The following is a 15,876-nucleotide window of genomic DNA, read 5'->3' as shown; positions in this document are numbered from 1 at the left end:
TGCCTCTACTAAAAATACAAAAAATAAGCCAGGCATGGTGGTATGTAACTGTAATCACAGCTACTCGAGAGGCTAAGGCATAAGAATTGCTTGAACCCAGGAGGTGAAGGTTGCAGTGAGGCAAGATCCCACCATTACACTCCCGCCTAAGCAACAAGAGCGAAACACCCTTTTAAAATTATATATATATATATATATATAGTTATAACTAACTTTAAATATGCCAGATATATGAAATAATATAGTCCTCTGAGCCAGGGGCTCCAATGTACAGCATATGGATGCTCTGCTGATGTCAGGAATCATGGCACATGTAGAAGGGCACAGGTTGGGTGACATAATATGTGAGAAGAGAAGACCTTAAATGCCAAAGGGCTTCAACATAACTTTTTAGCCAATATTGAGCCATTGTATAATTTTAAGGAGTGATTCGAACATGTGCCTTCAAATGACACACTGATTATTATTGTTATTGGGCACCATATAAGACACAATAAAAATATGTTGTTTCAATTAAGTGTGTGGCAGGTAAGCAATGTGTTCCATGACAGCAGGAACATGAAATATTTTGCTGAGGATAATGGCTTCAAGCTGCATCCACGTCCCTGCAAAGGACATGATCTCATTCCTTTTTATGGCTGCATAGTACTCCATGATGTATATGTACCACATTTTCTTTATGCAGTCTATCATTGGTGGGCATTTGGGTTGATTCCGTGTCTTTGGTATTGTGAACAGTGCTACAATGAACATACACGTGTGTATCTTTACAATAGAATTATTTATATTCTTTTGGGAATATACCCAGCAATGGGGTTGCTGGGCCAAATAGTATGAAATACTATTGTAGTACTATCTAATAGTATGAAGTACTATTAGATTATTTCTCTAATAATCAGTGATGCTGAGCTTTTTTTCATATGTTTGTTGGCCAAAGGCATGTCTTCTTTTGAAAAGTGTCTGTTCTTGTCCTTTGCACACTTTTTACTGGGGTTGTTTTTTCATGTACATTTGTTTAAGTTCCTTGTAGATTCTGAATTTAGACTTTTGTCAGATGGGTGGGTTGCAAAAATTGTCTACCTTTCTGTAGGTTGTCTGTTCACTCTGATAGTTTATTTCGCTGTGCAGAAGCACTTCAGTTAAACTAGATCCTATTTGTGAATTTTTTCTTGTTACAATTGCTATTGACATCTTCATCATGAAATCTTTGCCTTTGCCTATGACCTGAATGGTATTTCCAAGATTTTCTCCTAGGAATTTTATAGATTTGGGTTTTACATTTAAGTCTTAAATCTATATTAAGTTAATTTTTGTATAAGGTGTAAGGAAGGGGTCCAGTTTCAATTTTCTGCATATGGCTAGCCAGTTCTCCTAGTACCATTTATTAAATACAAACTCTTTTCCCCATTGCTTGTTTTTGTCAGGTTTGCTAAAATCAGATGGTTGTAAATGTGCAGTCTTATTTCTGAGCTCTCTATTCTGTTCCATTGGTCTATGCGTCTGTACCAGTACCATAGCTTTTGGTTACTATAGCCTTGTAGTATAGTTTGAAGTCAGGTAATGTGATGCCTCCAGCTTTGTTCTTTCTGCTTAGGATTATCTTAGCTATATGGGCTCTTTTTTGGCTCCATATTATTATTATTATTATTTTTGAGACAGAGTCTTGCTCTGTCGCCCAGGCTGGAGTTCAGTGATGCTATCCTGGTTCACTGCAGCCTCTGCCTCCCGGGTTCAAGTAATTCTTCTGCCTCAGCCTCCCAAGTAGCTGGGATTACAGGCACCTGCTACCATGCCCAGCTAATTTTTGTATTTTTAGTAGAGACAGGGTTTCACCATGTTGGCCAGGCTGGTCTTGAACTCCAGATCTCAAGCAATCAACCCGCCTCAGCCTCTCAGACTTCTGGGATTATAGGTGGGAGCCCAGCCCATATGAATTTTAAAGTAGTTTTTTTTTTTTTTTTTTTTTTTTTTTTTCTAATTTGGTGAAGGATGTCAATGGTAGTTTAATGGGAATAGCACTGAATGTATAAATTACTTTGGGTAGTATGGCCATTTTCACAATATTGATTCTTTCTACCCATGAGCATGGTAGGTTTTTTTCATCTTGTGTTTTATCTGGTTCCCTTGAGTAGCGGTTTGTAGTTCTCCTTGAACAGGTCCTTCACCTCCCTTGTTAGCTGTATTTCTAAGTATTTTGTTGTCTTTTTAGCAACTGTGAATGGGAGTTCATTTATGATTTGGCTCTCTGCTTGCCTATTGTTGGTGTATAGGAATGCTTGTGATTTTTCATATTGATTTGGTATCCTAAGACTTTCCTGAAATTGCTTACCAACTTAAGAAGCTTTTGAGCTGAGAAGATGGGGTTTTCTAGATATAGGAACATGTCATCTGCAAACAGAGACATTATGAATTTCTCTCCTCCTATTTGAATACACTTTCTTTCTTTCTCTTGCCTGATTGCCCTGGCAAGAAATTCCAATTCTGTGTGGAATAGGAGTGGTGAGAGAGGGCTTCTTTGTCTGTGCCAGTTTTCAAGGGAAATGCTTCCAGCATTTGCCTATTCAGTGTGATATTGGCTATGGGTTTGTCATAAATGGTTATTATTTTGAGGTATGAGGAACATGAACTCTTTTGTTGTTTGCTCTGTGCATAGTACCTGGCAGTGTGTGGTACAGGAGAGGTACCCATGAGTATGTAGGGTTAATGAATGGTGTGTCAGACAAGGATACTTTCCAGCTTTGCATCCAGTAAAGAGAGTATGTAGTATTACATGAGTTTGATTTCAAACTACATTCCTTGATATTTAAAAGCTTATTTACATTGCCTCCTAGCTCCCCCAGATTGCAGCAATTTCTAAGAAAATAAATAACTACATACTGGTCCTGGACCACTCATAATTGTTTGATTCAATAAGCAAATTTGTTGGCCAACATAATGTCTCTAGTTAAATAAAGTGGGTATGAATGTTAGGATTATTTTGCTGTTATTTGAATTTAGTTTACCATCACTGTCATAAATAGATGTGTGTGTGTGCGTGTGTGTGTGTATGAAAACATGACTTAAATGTAGTTTCTAATCTGAAACTCTAAGTAGGGAATCTAACTCAAAAAATACTTTAACAATTTTTTAAAATAAATTTGACATAATGGTATGTATCCAGTTTTTTTGGCTCCTTTATCACCTCTTAAATCAAGAATATGGTAATTCACACTTGATGGTTATTACTATCTTACAAATGTTGGCTTTCCATTAAAACAATGTATATAATTTTCTCTAGTTCTGAAAAACAGTGATTTAAATTTATTGTTCTCTCCAAGTCCTGCCTCTTAATACTGTGGTCATTTCACATAATATTTTGTTTTCTTCATTTTTTTTTCTTTCATTTTCTTCCAGCCTACAGTGGAAATTGGGGAACTAGTAGATCTTAGAAAATTTTAGAGTTTGACAAGAGTGAAATTTTAAAATCCCTAAAATATAAAGTAGTCTTGGTATCAAGGGAGATATACTGAAAATGACTACATAATTAGCTCCATTATCCTGTGTCACTAAAACTTAGTGAGCCTATGTCTGTATCTTTTATAAACTGTTCAAATTGTGATTCTATTATATACTTAATTAAAACAAGTATGACATTTTATTTCAAATTTTCTGTGCTCCTAGTGACTTGGTTCCAAATATTCATCTTCCTCTGTTCAGATAAAAATGAGTTTCTTGAGAATTGATTTTTTTCCATTTTATTATTGGTTCTTTATTACAGAGCAAAAGAAGACATGATATTTTAAAGATAGACATGAACTTTTTTCATATAAACTTGATTCTCATCTCTATAACAGGAAAAGTTAGTTGATTCCTTTATTAACTTTTTAATTTAGAAGACTATCTCTTTTATTAAAGGGCTTAATAAAAAATCAAAAGTATTGATTTGTGGATTTTTGGAGTATAAATTCCACTCATCCATAAACTTTGTTATATAATTTTTATCAAGATGTAATTCCATCCAATAGTACAAAATATGGCCAGAGCTGATAAAAGTGGGCCTTAGACAAACCTAGACCAATAATGCAATATGTGACACTTTTGAGAACTTTTTACTGCTTCTGAAAAACAATATTGTTGATTAAATTGGATTACATACTCACTGTTTTCTTCCTTTCTGTGATTATCAATATTAATGTTTTTAAGTCTAAAACTAATGTTACCGGGAACAGGTTTTTGTTTTAGCTACTTCTTTATTGTAGCACGTTGGTAGAGGAGAGAGAACCTTGTTTTTGTTTTATGTTTTTAACCCTTCCTTCTCAGTCAACTGTTTTGAACTATAGGAGCAGCAGCAAAAAACTGGGTAATTTGTGGTTCGTATTACTCATAATTCTACATGAAAATGCAAAAACATATCTTCTTACATGACTTCAAATAGCAGTTTAATAATTGAGCAGAAACCAGTAAAACAATGACCACTTGCTTAATTATTATTTCTCAGGATCTGGTCAGGCATGATACGTCTCTATACATTACTTGAGGAACAAAATATTTAGTTTGATTACACGTGAGCTAAATATTTGTATTTAACTGAAGAATTATTCACTAGTGGTTTCCAACATGGATTATTTCCATTCTGATTAGTAAGTCTTGGTCCAGTTACACAGGAATAAAAGTCTAGCACAGACTCAAAAGTACCTTTCATTCAGTTGCGTTGCCATTAAAATGTACTTCAGTTGCTTATTGAATGTTTTCATTGGGAACACTCTTCAGTTGCCTAAGGTATTTAACTGCATTGTACTTCCAAAGTATGCAATATGTCATATTCAGACAGTAGCTATGTCACAAAAGTTAATCTACAGCAGTGAAGATTTATTATAGAATTCATGAGTCATACATATTACTCTTCCATATTGAAGGAAGTTTACTTTCTTAGATATTCTCTGTGTTGATGATATTTCTACAAAAATATACTGGATGGATTCCAATCACATTCATGAAATCAAAAAATGCAACTAAAAATGAAACTAAAAAAGTAGAAAAATATTTTTATGTGTATTATTTCAGTCCATTATCATTCACTGACATCTACCTGTGATGAAACTGAAGACAAGCACTCTCCGAGAAAATTAATTTAAGTATCACTAGAACTTTAATCAAGAACTTTACTGTTTATTCTTCCCTACCATAAACTTTTTTTTTTTTTTGAGGCAGGGTCTCACTCTGTTGCCTAGGCTGATCTCAGCTCACTGACCTCTGCCTCCCAGGTTCAAGTGATTCTCCTGCCTCAGCCTCCAGAGTAGCTGGGATTGCAGGTGCCAGCCACCACTCCCTGCTAATTTTTGTATTTTTAGTAGAGACGGGGTTTCACCATGTTGGCCAGCTGGTCTCAATCTCCTGACCTTGTGATCCTCCCGCCCCAGCCTCCCAAAGTGGTGGGATTACAGGCGTGAGCCACCACACCCAGCTAATATCAATCTTTAGTCACATTAATTTCAGCATGCACACAGATATCCGATAACACCATAGGCCAACTCTGAATGAGTGAAAATATATTTTAATACATGAACCTTGTATATTCTGAGAACTGTACCTTCGTGAAGGAATTAAAAATACATATACTAATTCATTTTAAATAATGGTCCGATAAATGATTTAAATAATGAATTCATTCTCCATGTAATATGAAGATGAAAATGGAAATATCAAAGAAAAGTCTATTAGAGAATAGCTAAAATTAAGAAACCACAAATATGGCTAGAAGGGATATTTAGGGCAGACTTTCCTATGTGAAATAAGACTTTTGCTAGAATTTGTTAAGTAAATGCCATGTAGTCTGAACCCATGTATTTATTTGAGATAAAGACTGAGTTACTTTTTCTAATTTCTACAGTATCATGATGGGCACCAGGTAATTTCTATGATGCTTGAAGACAAATGTCAAGTGTAATTATACAATAAGAAGCAAAAGTATGATTTTGAATGATTTCAAATTTATTTGCACTAGTTGTCTTGTTTGTGTTGATTTTGCAGGTTTGGCTGTGGATTATTTTAGTGAACGCATATATTGGGCTGACTTTGAGCTCTCCATCATTGGCAGTGTTCTGTATGATGGCTCTAATTCAGTAGTCTCTGTCAGCAGCAAACAAGGTTTGTGAAGTGCTTTTGTCTTCATTTTTAATTGTTACTGAGAGTGTTAAATACTAATACAAACATGTAAGTATGGATACTTTGCATTCTGGATTTTCTTTCTTAAATTCTTTCTCCTTTCAACTTATAAGGCTTACTAGTAATTAAAATTTTCATTCCTACCGGAAAAACATAGAGGCCAGGGCAGAAGTTTGTCCATCTTGACTTGAACAAACATGGCCATTGCTGCCCAGATTCAGAAAATAATTTCATTCTGTGGCTTCCGTGGCTATTCCATTCTGAGCAGAACACTTTTAGTAGTCAAGATCAGCACCTGTGGACACTAACTTTTATTTCAATTGCAATAACAAGCAAACAATGAGTTACTGTATGTAGCAAAATATCACAGTAACGATTGTTACCACTGAAGGATATACCCTTATTCACATAAACAGTGATGTGTCAAAAATGACCATTTAACTCTACCAACCACCAGTGACTGCTTAATCTACGTGACTGCTTAATCTACTTGTGCTCCTCTGTTGCTATACCGGTTTTATGCCCACCTATCTGCCTGGCTCCTATTTTTTACTGTCTCATATTTCCAACTCCCTTCTGTTCCTCATAATTTTTCTCTGCCTGGCTGTCTCAGTTCTTTCTGCTGAATTTAATTTCTTCCCTTTCTGTTTCACTTTCTTTTCCCTACTTCAACCCCTTCCCACAATTTTTTTGTAACCACAAATTATCATATCCACTTTAAATTTTTATATTTGCATGTTATATATTTACTGAATATAGCTTTGCTTCCCTTTTTTTTAAATAACACAGGCAAGTTAAAAGAAAAACAACTAAATCAAATTTTTATTGTGCCTTTGCCTAAAGTGTGTGTGTGTTTCTTTTATCAATGGCCTCAGATGGAAAAAAAAAAAAGTTCACATCCCTGTAATTAAATACAATGAAGTTAACTTGTTCTGGCTTTGGTACACATTTTACCCTTTCATGAAACAGCAAAGAAAAATATATGAATATAAAGACACTTTATACTTTACAACCTCTAGATAATTAGTAAAATATAAATGTCGTTTTGTTATAAATTTCAGTTTCAAAAGTTATTCTTTCTATAAAATCTCTGAAAATAAGTCACAAGATGTGAAAATAATGGTTACTATTATTTTTAGACAAACTAATCAGATGAATGATTTTCATTTAACTGTTTATTCCACTTCTGAAATGAATAATAGTAATGTCAAATATTATTTTTGGATTTACTCGTTAAAAATCAACTGATTGATTGCTTAATAAACCAGTCATTTGGGCATGTAATTTGATCATTTATTTGATCCAGAACACAAACTGAGTTGTGTAAATTGCCTGTTTTTATACTACAGATAACATTGGCTTTTCTTTTGTCAACTGCATAGCAGAGAGGATTAGTCTGCAAATAACCCCCAGAAAATGCTTTGTGATGGTAAAGATGGTTAAATGATGATGGAAGTGTATTTTTATGTTTTAAGTAACATGTTTACTGTATTGCATATCCTTACTTCAGATATATTAATTCTAAGAACTTCATAGCTAATATTGTAAATATTCCAATTCTGAAAGTTTATTTTTAAACAGTAATAAGGTTTTCAATATCGTCTTGGATAAACACAGTTTTTAAAGTCTGAGTATATACATTAAAACTTTCATAACTGCCTTTTTAAAATTCCAGGTTTATTACATCCACATAGGATCGATATCTTTGAAGATTATATATATGGAGCAGGACCTAAAAATGGTGTATTTCGAGTACAAAAATTTGGCCATGGTTCAGTAGAGTACTTAGCTTTAAATATTGATAAAACAAAAGGTGTTTTGATATCTCATCGTTATAAACAACTAGATTGTAAGTATAATATATTATGAAGTTGTCTATATTGGTAAATTTTTTCTTGTGTCTCTCAAAATAATATATTTTTAAATATCTTAACTATGTAAATGTCTTAACCTCAGTAACTTAAGTAACTTTAATTTTGATGTCACTAGACATTTTCAACTTACCAAAGTCAAAATACAGATAATTCTATTTCGATAATTCTATTTCTGCTGTAATTGGGAAAATGTTCAGCATTTGGCCGTGTTTTCTTGAAATTAAAACTGTCTTTCTTACAATAATCTGTTATTCTGTTTCTAAAATTCTTTTATTATTATTATACTTCTTTAAGTTTTAGGGTACATGTGCACAATGTGCAGATATGTATACATGTGCTATGTTGGTGTGCGGCACCCAGTAACTAACTCATCATTTAGCATTAGGTGTTAATAGAACCTTGTGAGTGTATAGACGAACTATCCAAGTAAGGAAATTTATTGTTAGCCATTTTGACTCTTATTACTAATCAACAATTAACTATCATTCTTAAATATATACAAAAAGAACTCTTCCCAAGAGTTGTATATTTTCTCAGTCTCCCTCCTAGAAAGGAGTGGGTAAGTCAATTAAGGTAATTCTCTTGAAAATATGTTTCTAACACAGCTATCAAAAACATTGAAGAACAAAGTGAAAAATAATAATATGGCTGAAATTCTAATGATCAGTTCACTCTTCAAGATGCTGTTCAAGGGTTATTTGTAATTACTATTTATGGCAAATGAAATGGATTTTATCTTGTTTGGTGCATTTATCTGGAAAGATAACAATTGATGTTTATTCAAATCACTTCTCACAACAGATAAAACAAAATATAGTTTCCTAAAACGTCCTGAAATTTTATCCAAAGTCTTGCTGCTCTTTCTTTACCAATAATTTGGCATATAAGATTCCAAGGTTAATATGAGGACAGTTTCTCTCATCCTCCAGTTGTTTAATTTATATTCATAGTTGAATATTGCCACATTCATAAAAAGTAAACAAAACCCTGTCTTGAATGTAATAGGCATTTGAGTCGTGGTTCTTCCAGAAAAAAAGCCACTCTCATAGTCACCAGCTCAGCTACCTGGGTGCCCTTTCTGTTTAATTCTGACGAAATAATCTCTAGGAAAGGTCAAAAATCAGCTATGACTGCAAAGGATGCTGACTGCATAAAAATTTAAACAAAAATATGTATGGCACACATTTAGACGTGCATACAAACTCCTACTTGATGGAAAGGAAGCCACTTTAGACATGTTTTTTCAAAAAAAAAGTCGTATTTTTCATTTGTACCTTGTACTGACAAGCTACATATGCATTTTCATCCTTTTTGTTAATAAATACAAGGCGGGGGGATTGTTTTTGTCTGTTAGAACAGCTCTGTGAAATAAGCTGTTGAAATGAAGGTTAGATCCCCCCCAAAACTTCCATTGGCTTTGCTTTCCAACACAGTCCCAATGGTACTTCAGGTTCTAAGACCAACTCTTATGCCAAAAGCAATTAGATGCAAAAGTAACAAAGTATAGATTTGAATAATTTCTTCTCTTTTGGAAAATATAAATAAGGCAAACTTACTATTAATGATGAGCATTGGGTAATTTTTCTTCACCTATAAAGGAGAATGATGATATTGAGTGAGGTACGCAACATCAGTGGAAATTTGATGTGATTACTTTTCAACGTTGCTAATTAATCATTTCGCCTTATTTAATTTTATGCTTTTGAAGCCTATTGTATCTATATTTACACATTTCTTTGTTTTCTTTTGTTTAACCAGTACCCAATCCATGCTTGGATTTAGCATGCGAATTTCTTTGCTTGCTAAATCCTTCTGGGGCCACTTGTGTGTGTCCAGAAGGAAAATATTTGATTAATGGCACCTGCAATGATGACAGCCTGTTAGGTAGGTATACTTTATTATTCTGTAAATAATGAATTAATCCTTATCATAAAATTTCACACCTAGTGAAACAGAGTGAAATTATCTGTTCCATCATCAATTTAGCTACCTTGATAGCAGCGGTTCTTGAATGCCTGTGTAAACTGTACTTTTCTCTGGAGAAGACTTTCAAACAATTCATTCTGCATTTATTCACAAAGCAGCATTGAACATTTACAGGCACTTAACAACAGATCAAGAACTTTGAAGTCACTCACAGGCCCAAAAGAGATATTTTTATAACTCTTCTGTTAGATAAGACAATATTTTTTGAGAACATTCTGCTTTGGGTTTCAACTCAGCCCCAAAACCCATTTATTTATTCAGTACGTTTCTATTGATTACCTCTTGTGTGCCAAACACTAACTTAGAAATTGAGAATTAATTTAGAAACCAAATTTTGGCTTCTTCTCTGTAAAATGGGACTTAGAATACTACTACTACTATTACTACTGCTTCTGCTATTACCACAAAGAATAATAATAATAAATATTTTGAGGGCTGATGAAGGAAGGCGTAACACTAATGTAAAAACTAAAAACTAACTTAGAAACAAAATGGATAAGATTTTTTTCATTCATGCAGTTTGTATTTCAGAAGCTAGAAGCTGGAATAATCAATAAAAATTGAAACATTACTTCAGATGCTAAATATTAAATAACAAAAAATAAAAAAACACAAAACAGTATGGTAGCACAAGGAAAGAAAATATGTCTCTTGAATATCCAGCTAGACTGACAATAAATAAGTTACCTCATATTCAAGACATTAGGTATAATGGGGAAAATATTGTTATTAAAAGAAAAGAAAATCCACACATAATACTTTTAAAAATTATTTTAATTTTATTCATTCATTCTTACTGAGACAGAGTGTTGCTGTCACCCAGGCTGGAGTGCAGTGGCATGATCTCGGCTCACTGCAACCTCTACCTCCTGGGTTCAAGCAATTCTCCTGCCTCAGCCTCCCAAGTAGCTGGGACTACAGGTATGTGTCACTATGCCTGGATAATTTTGTGTGTGTGTGTATTTTTAGTAGAGATGGGATATTGCCATGTTGGCCAGCCTGATCTTGAACTCCTGACCTCAGGTGATCCGCCTGCCTAAGCCCCTCAGAGTGCTGGGATTACAGGCATGAACCACCACACCCGGCCACACATACTAAATTTTATGTCACAGACACAAAGGCAGTGTTCTTGCCAGGCACAGTGGTTCACACCTGTAATCACAGCACTTAAGGAGGCAGAGACCAGAGGACAGCTTGAACCCAGGGGTTCGAGACCTGCCTGGGCAACATAGCAAGTACCCATTCTCCACAAAAAGGAAAAAAAAAATGTAGTGCTCCAAAATCATTGGAGGATCACAGCAAACGTTTTCCAACGAGGTACAGACATTATTCATGGCAGGGTTTGTTACCTGTTGTATTTCCCTCTGCTAGAATGCACTCCTCACGTGGACTCTGGGTCCTTACCCTCACAGTCAGCGTCTCCACCTCTGCATGATTTTTCTCTTTGTTCTCTGCTGAAGGTTACATCCAATTTGCAGACTTGTGCTCTTTATAAGGCACTCAGTGTCTAAAACTATTGTAGTACTTTCATTTTATATTCTTTAAGCATTTGATATGCAGAGCCGAAGCATTTGAAAAGATGAACTGATGAGTAAGATAAGCACCAATAAATAGATGTTTATGTGGACAGTGACACAAGCCACAGAAGAGACAGAATTAAAACTATTAGGAGAATTCAGATTATTATTCAAATAGGGGATCAGTCAGAATTTCCTATAGGATATGACATTTAAACAAGGTCTGCAAAGGCAGATTGGATTTAGATTAAATGGAAGGAGGGAGGAGGACACTGAGACAGAAAAGCTGTCTGAGAAGTATGGAAATATGGTGGGTAAAGGAAATAATAAGTCATTCATTTTAGTTAGTGTGTAGAAGTGTGAAGCCCTGTTTTGGGTAATAAGGTTGGAAAATTCGTAACAGAGAGCTAAGTGTGAATCATGATTGGTATTTTGGACGGGCATTTTGGTGCCAATTATTGAAAAGGGATGCCATCATGGCACTGGGATTTGGACGGGCATTTTGGTGCCAATTATTGAAAAGGGATGCCATCATGGCACTGGGATGCTCCCTTCCCCTTTATCCATTCTCCCAATCAGAGTAGCTGTTATCTCAACTGTGATGGGGGAATAAGAGAATCAAGTGAACATTTCCAAATATTGTTAGTACCACGTTCTCAAAAGCTGTTCTGCCTGCGTCATAGAGGTAAACTCTGCAAAGTATCACCCAGGTATTAAGCCTAGTATCCATTAGTTATTTTTCCCAATCCTCTCCCTCCTCCCACCCTTCACCCTCCAAAGGCCCCAGTGTGTGTTGTTTCTCTTGTGTATCCATGCATTCTCATCATTTGGCTCCCACTAATAAGTGAGAACATGTGGTATTTGGTTTTCTGTTCCTGTGTTATATTCCACTTAACCTCTCAGAAACAGATCCTTTAACTGTCGACAACTTTTCTGTAGAAATGTCATACCTTCAGCAGTTCCACATAATCCCTTACCCATTGCCCTCACAGGTGCCTCCTCTGTACTGTATCTACTTAGAAAATTTGGGTGAGAGAGGCATTTAGGAGAGTTAGTTAGGATAATGCACAGAAATAAACTAATAATGCTACCAAGGGACTTTTACATTGGCTCTGATGTTACAAGTATTGTTTAGAGTCAAGTTTCAGACAGTTTTTGTTGGTTTTCCTTTCCTCTTTTACGTAATCCTCTTCGTGTAATCCCATGTTTCCACAACCTCTTCTACATAATCCTCCTCCTTTCCTCTTTGTTTGGTCCAAATTATGTGTACAACAAACTAAACTCTATGAATACCCTGCAAGGACATGACCTAGTACAGGGCTGAGATGAAGCTTTAGATTAGGCCAAAGTCTATCACTTAAATAACTTTGTTGTGCTTGGACTCTACACCTGCCTCCCTTGGTCTCAGTTTATTCTATATAACATCGAATTAACAATAAATACTACTAATATTACTATCACTGACATTAGTAATAATACTAAATATTTTGAAAACCTGTGAGGAAAGCATAAGTCTATGTATGTTTGTAGACATATTATATATGAATTTATTTAATCTTCAGATTTTATTATCTAGCAATTTCTCCTATTTTACAGATAAAATGGAAGCATTAGAAGCTCATTTGATTGTCTAACATTACTTAGTAAATGGTGGCACCCCAGGGTGAATGTAGGTGGTCCACTCTGTTAATCGTCACACAATACATCCCAGTATCTCTGTGTCACCCAGAGTACCCATTTCCAGAGCTATTGGAAATTCTAGCAATAACGTGCATAGAACGGCTAGCACAATACCTTGCAAAAAGTAGACACATAGCCCTTTAAAATCAATATGTCACTTTGAAGTAGGTAAGAAAATGAAACAAGTTTTTTGCTGCATTAAGTCACCAAATTGTATCATTTTATGCTTGAAAGAAGGAATCTTGCTTATCCACATACACACTTATCCACGATCTAAAACTTTTTTTGGAGATGTGTTTTGCTCTTTCAACCCTGCTTAAAAGGCATGATTTCAGAAACCTCAAAGCCCATTCTTGTAAGAGAAAATCTTACATTTAATCAAAGTGATAACAACACTCAAATTAGCTTTTACACATATAGGTCTTGAAAAATAGTTTGGACCATTTTAGTTGGAACATAAACGAGTGGATTTCAGAATTATTGATTGCTGAAGATAAATGCTAGTTATTTTTTTTTCTGACATTAACATTTGCTATAGCCAAGCTTTTCATTTCTTTATAATTATTTGCCTACCTCTGGCTGCTATTGTTAACTGATGAGCACCCTGAACATTTTTAATCTTTGTGTAAGAAATTTGAAATTCAAATATTACTCATTCTTGGGGAAGTGTTCACCTGCTTTTTCCTATAGTTGATTATAATTGCTGGAGGTTGGCTTCTGGGGGTGATTTAGTTATTGACAAAAGCAGCTTTCTTTTTCATTATAGAACCATTATTATGAGTTTTGCAAGAATGTAACTCCACTTCCATTTCATCAGGCAGTGTTGTACTTTAAAATTTCTGGTGCCTAATGAGGCATGTTATAGTAACGCGCATGCCCTAACATGTAAGGATTTTGAAAATCCTTGTGGTTTTCATAGAACTGACAGGTAAAAATGAGTATCCCATAATAATGCTATCTATGATCATAATGCCTTAAGTGTTTATCTTCACTGTCCACATCCACAACCTTTATTAGGACAAATAACGTTGACTGAGTTAGAAATGCTTTGGTAAATTTTAAATTAAACAAGCATATTTCCACTCTGCATATTTCTTGAGAGTTTGATCTCTGTATTCAATTATTTGCTGGAGATTCCCACTTACATTTGCATGGGCATCTTCAATTTAGTATGCCACCTCAAAACTACTCCTCCATTTCCCATCATCCTTGTGTTCCCACCTAATTGTCCTGGTCAGAAACTGAAGAATCATCCTTAATTTTTCCTCATTTTTCTTTACATAACACTGCTGTGATTTTTACCTCTGAATGACCTTTAGAATACATCCACATTTATTCATCCCACGTTACTCTATTTTGGGTCATCATCTTACCTATCCTGGATAATGTATATGAAGTTCTGAGAGTCTCCCTGCTTTTTAAAGCTGCCATTTGAACCCCTGCCAGTACATTACCCTTCCAAGACACCACATTACCTTTGGGGTGGAGTCTAAAATCCATGGATCTTCTCTTACTGTTTATTTCTTCAAAATCACTTACCTATTGTAATTCCTTTCTTTACCCTCTCCAATCCAGGTCTGCTTACAGTGACTTTCATTCATGTCCACTCACAGTAACTTTCATTCATTTCCTCCAGTGCTCACCCATAGGTCTGCCTAGATGGTATTCCACCAGAGCTCCATCCTCTGTAAACCTTCTGGGCACGTGGTCAATAATGCTGAATAAGAATGCTACTTGCTTACTTTAACAAATGAACATATCATTCGCCTGTTGAAATTTCACAGTACACTTTGGAGACCCAACTGTCAGCGCTTCATCTTACTGCTAGTCTAGATACAGTTGATAAGGGCTGGAAGTCAAATTTTCATTTGTGTATATGTGTGTATGGTACATACTTAACACTTATGTACTTAATATTTACAAAGTGTTACAATTTTATATTTTATATTTTTCCCATTTCTTATTTACTAGTCATACAAACCTGAGTTAACTTGTATATTTGTCATTAAGGACATTTTAAAGTGAAGTAACTGAGGCTCAAATCAGGTAACTTGTATGCCTAGTAAGCAGCAGAAGCAGGACCTACACGGGTCTCATTATACCACCGTAATTTTTTATATTTCTATTACGTCATGAGAGAGTTATTCATATTACGAATACAAACTTCAGTAATGCCAATCTGAATCCTGCCTACATGACAATGTATTAGAAACTTTTCAATGAGGCAAGTCTCAGAATTGTATGGCACTGCTGACAGTTTCTATTTATGACAGTGGACATGATACTTGAATCATTGTGTCATTTGAAGCCACTGAGGTGCTTAAAGATGCTCTTGAAATCATTGCAGTGATATATTCAAGCTTCTGTCATGTATGTGCCAGTGCATCTTGAAAAAGGATCATAAATTGTTTTGATTTTACCTACTTTAACTATAAAATGGGCATTACTATAGTAAAGGGCATATTCTAGAATAGAATGCTTCTTACAACTTTCTCAATCATTTTTGTTCCATTGAACACTGTATGTTGCTCACAGCAAAGCAGCATTTCTAACGGAGAAGGCCATGTCAATATGCACAGCAAAATAACCTAGAAAATGATTCCAAACCTATCTTTATCATAAATTATACTTGCCATATTGTTAAAAATAATTTTGCTACCCCAAGGAATGTCCAA

The 15,876-nt window shown here is 34.9% G+C and overlaps 1 protein-coding gene across 1 annotated transcript in view; it reads left to right on the top strand.

Moving 5' to 3' along the window:
* The window catches only part of LRP1B (LDL receptor related protein 1B), a 1,892,531-nt gene that overhangs the window by 1,792,692 nt on the left and 83,963 nt on the right, over positions 1 to 15,876 (top strand). Inside the window, exons 80-82 of the mRNA XM_031008804.3 lie at positions 6,010 to 6,126; positions 7,820 to 7,993; positions 9,777 to 9,902. Coding sequence (XP_030864664.2) covers positions 6,010 to 6,126; positions 7,820 to 7,993; positions 9,777 to 9,902 — 417 coding nt within the window. The remainder of the gene's footprint in view (positions 1 to 6,009; positions 6,127 to 7,819; positions 7,994 to 9,776; positions 9,903 to 15,876) is intronic.

The sequence above is a fragment of the Gorilla gorilla genome, chromosome 11, assembly GCF_029281585.2.
Source record: "Gorilla gorilla gorilla isolate KB3781 chromosome 11, NHGRI_mGorGor1-v2.1_pri, whole genome shotgun sequence".
Taxonomy (NCBI): Eukaryota; Metazoa; Chordata; class Mammalia; order Primates; family Hominidae; genus Gorilla; species Gorilla gorilla.
This window is presented reverse-complemented; position numbering and strand designations above follow the sequence as displayed.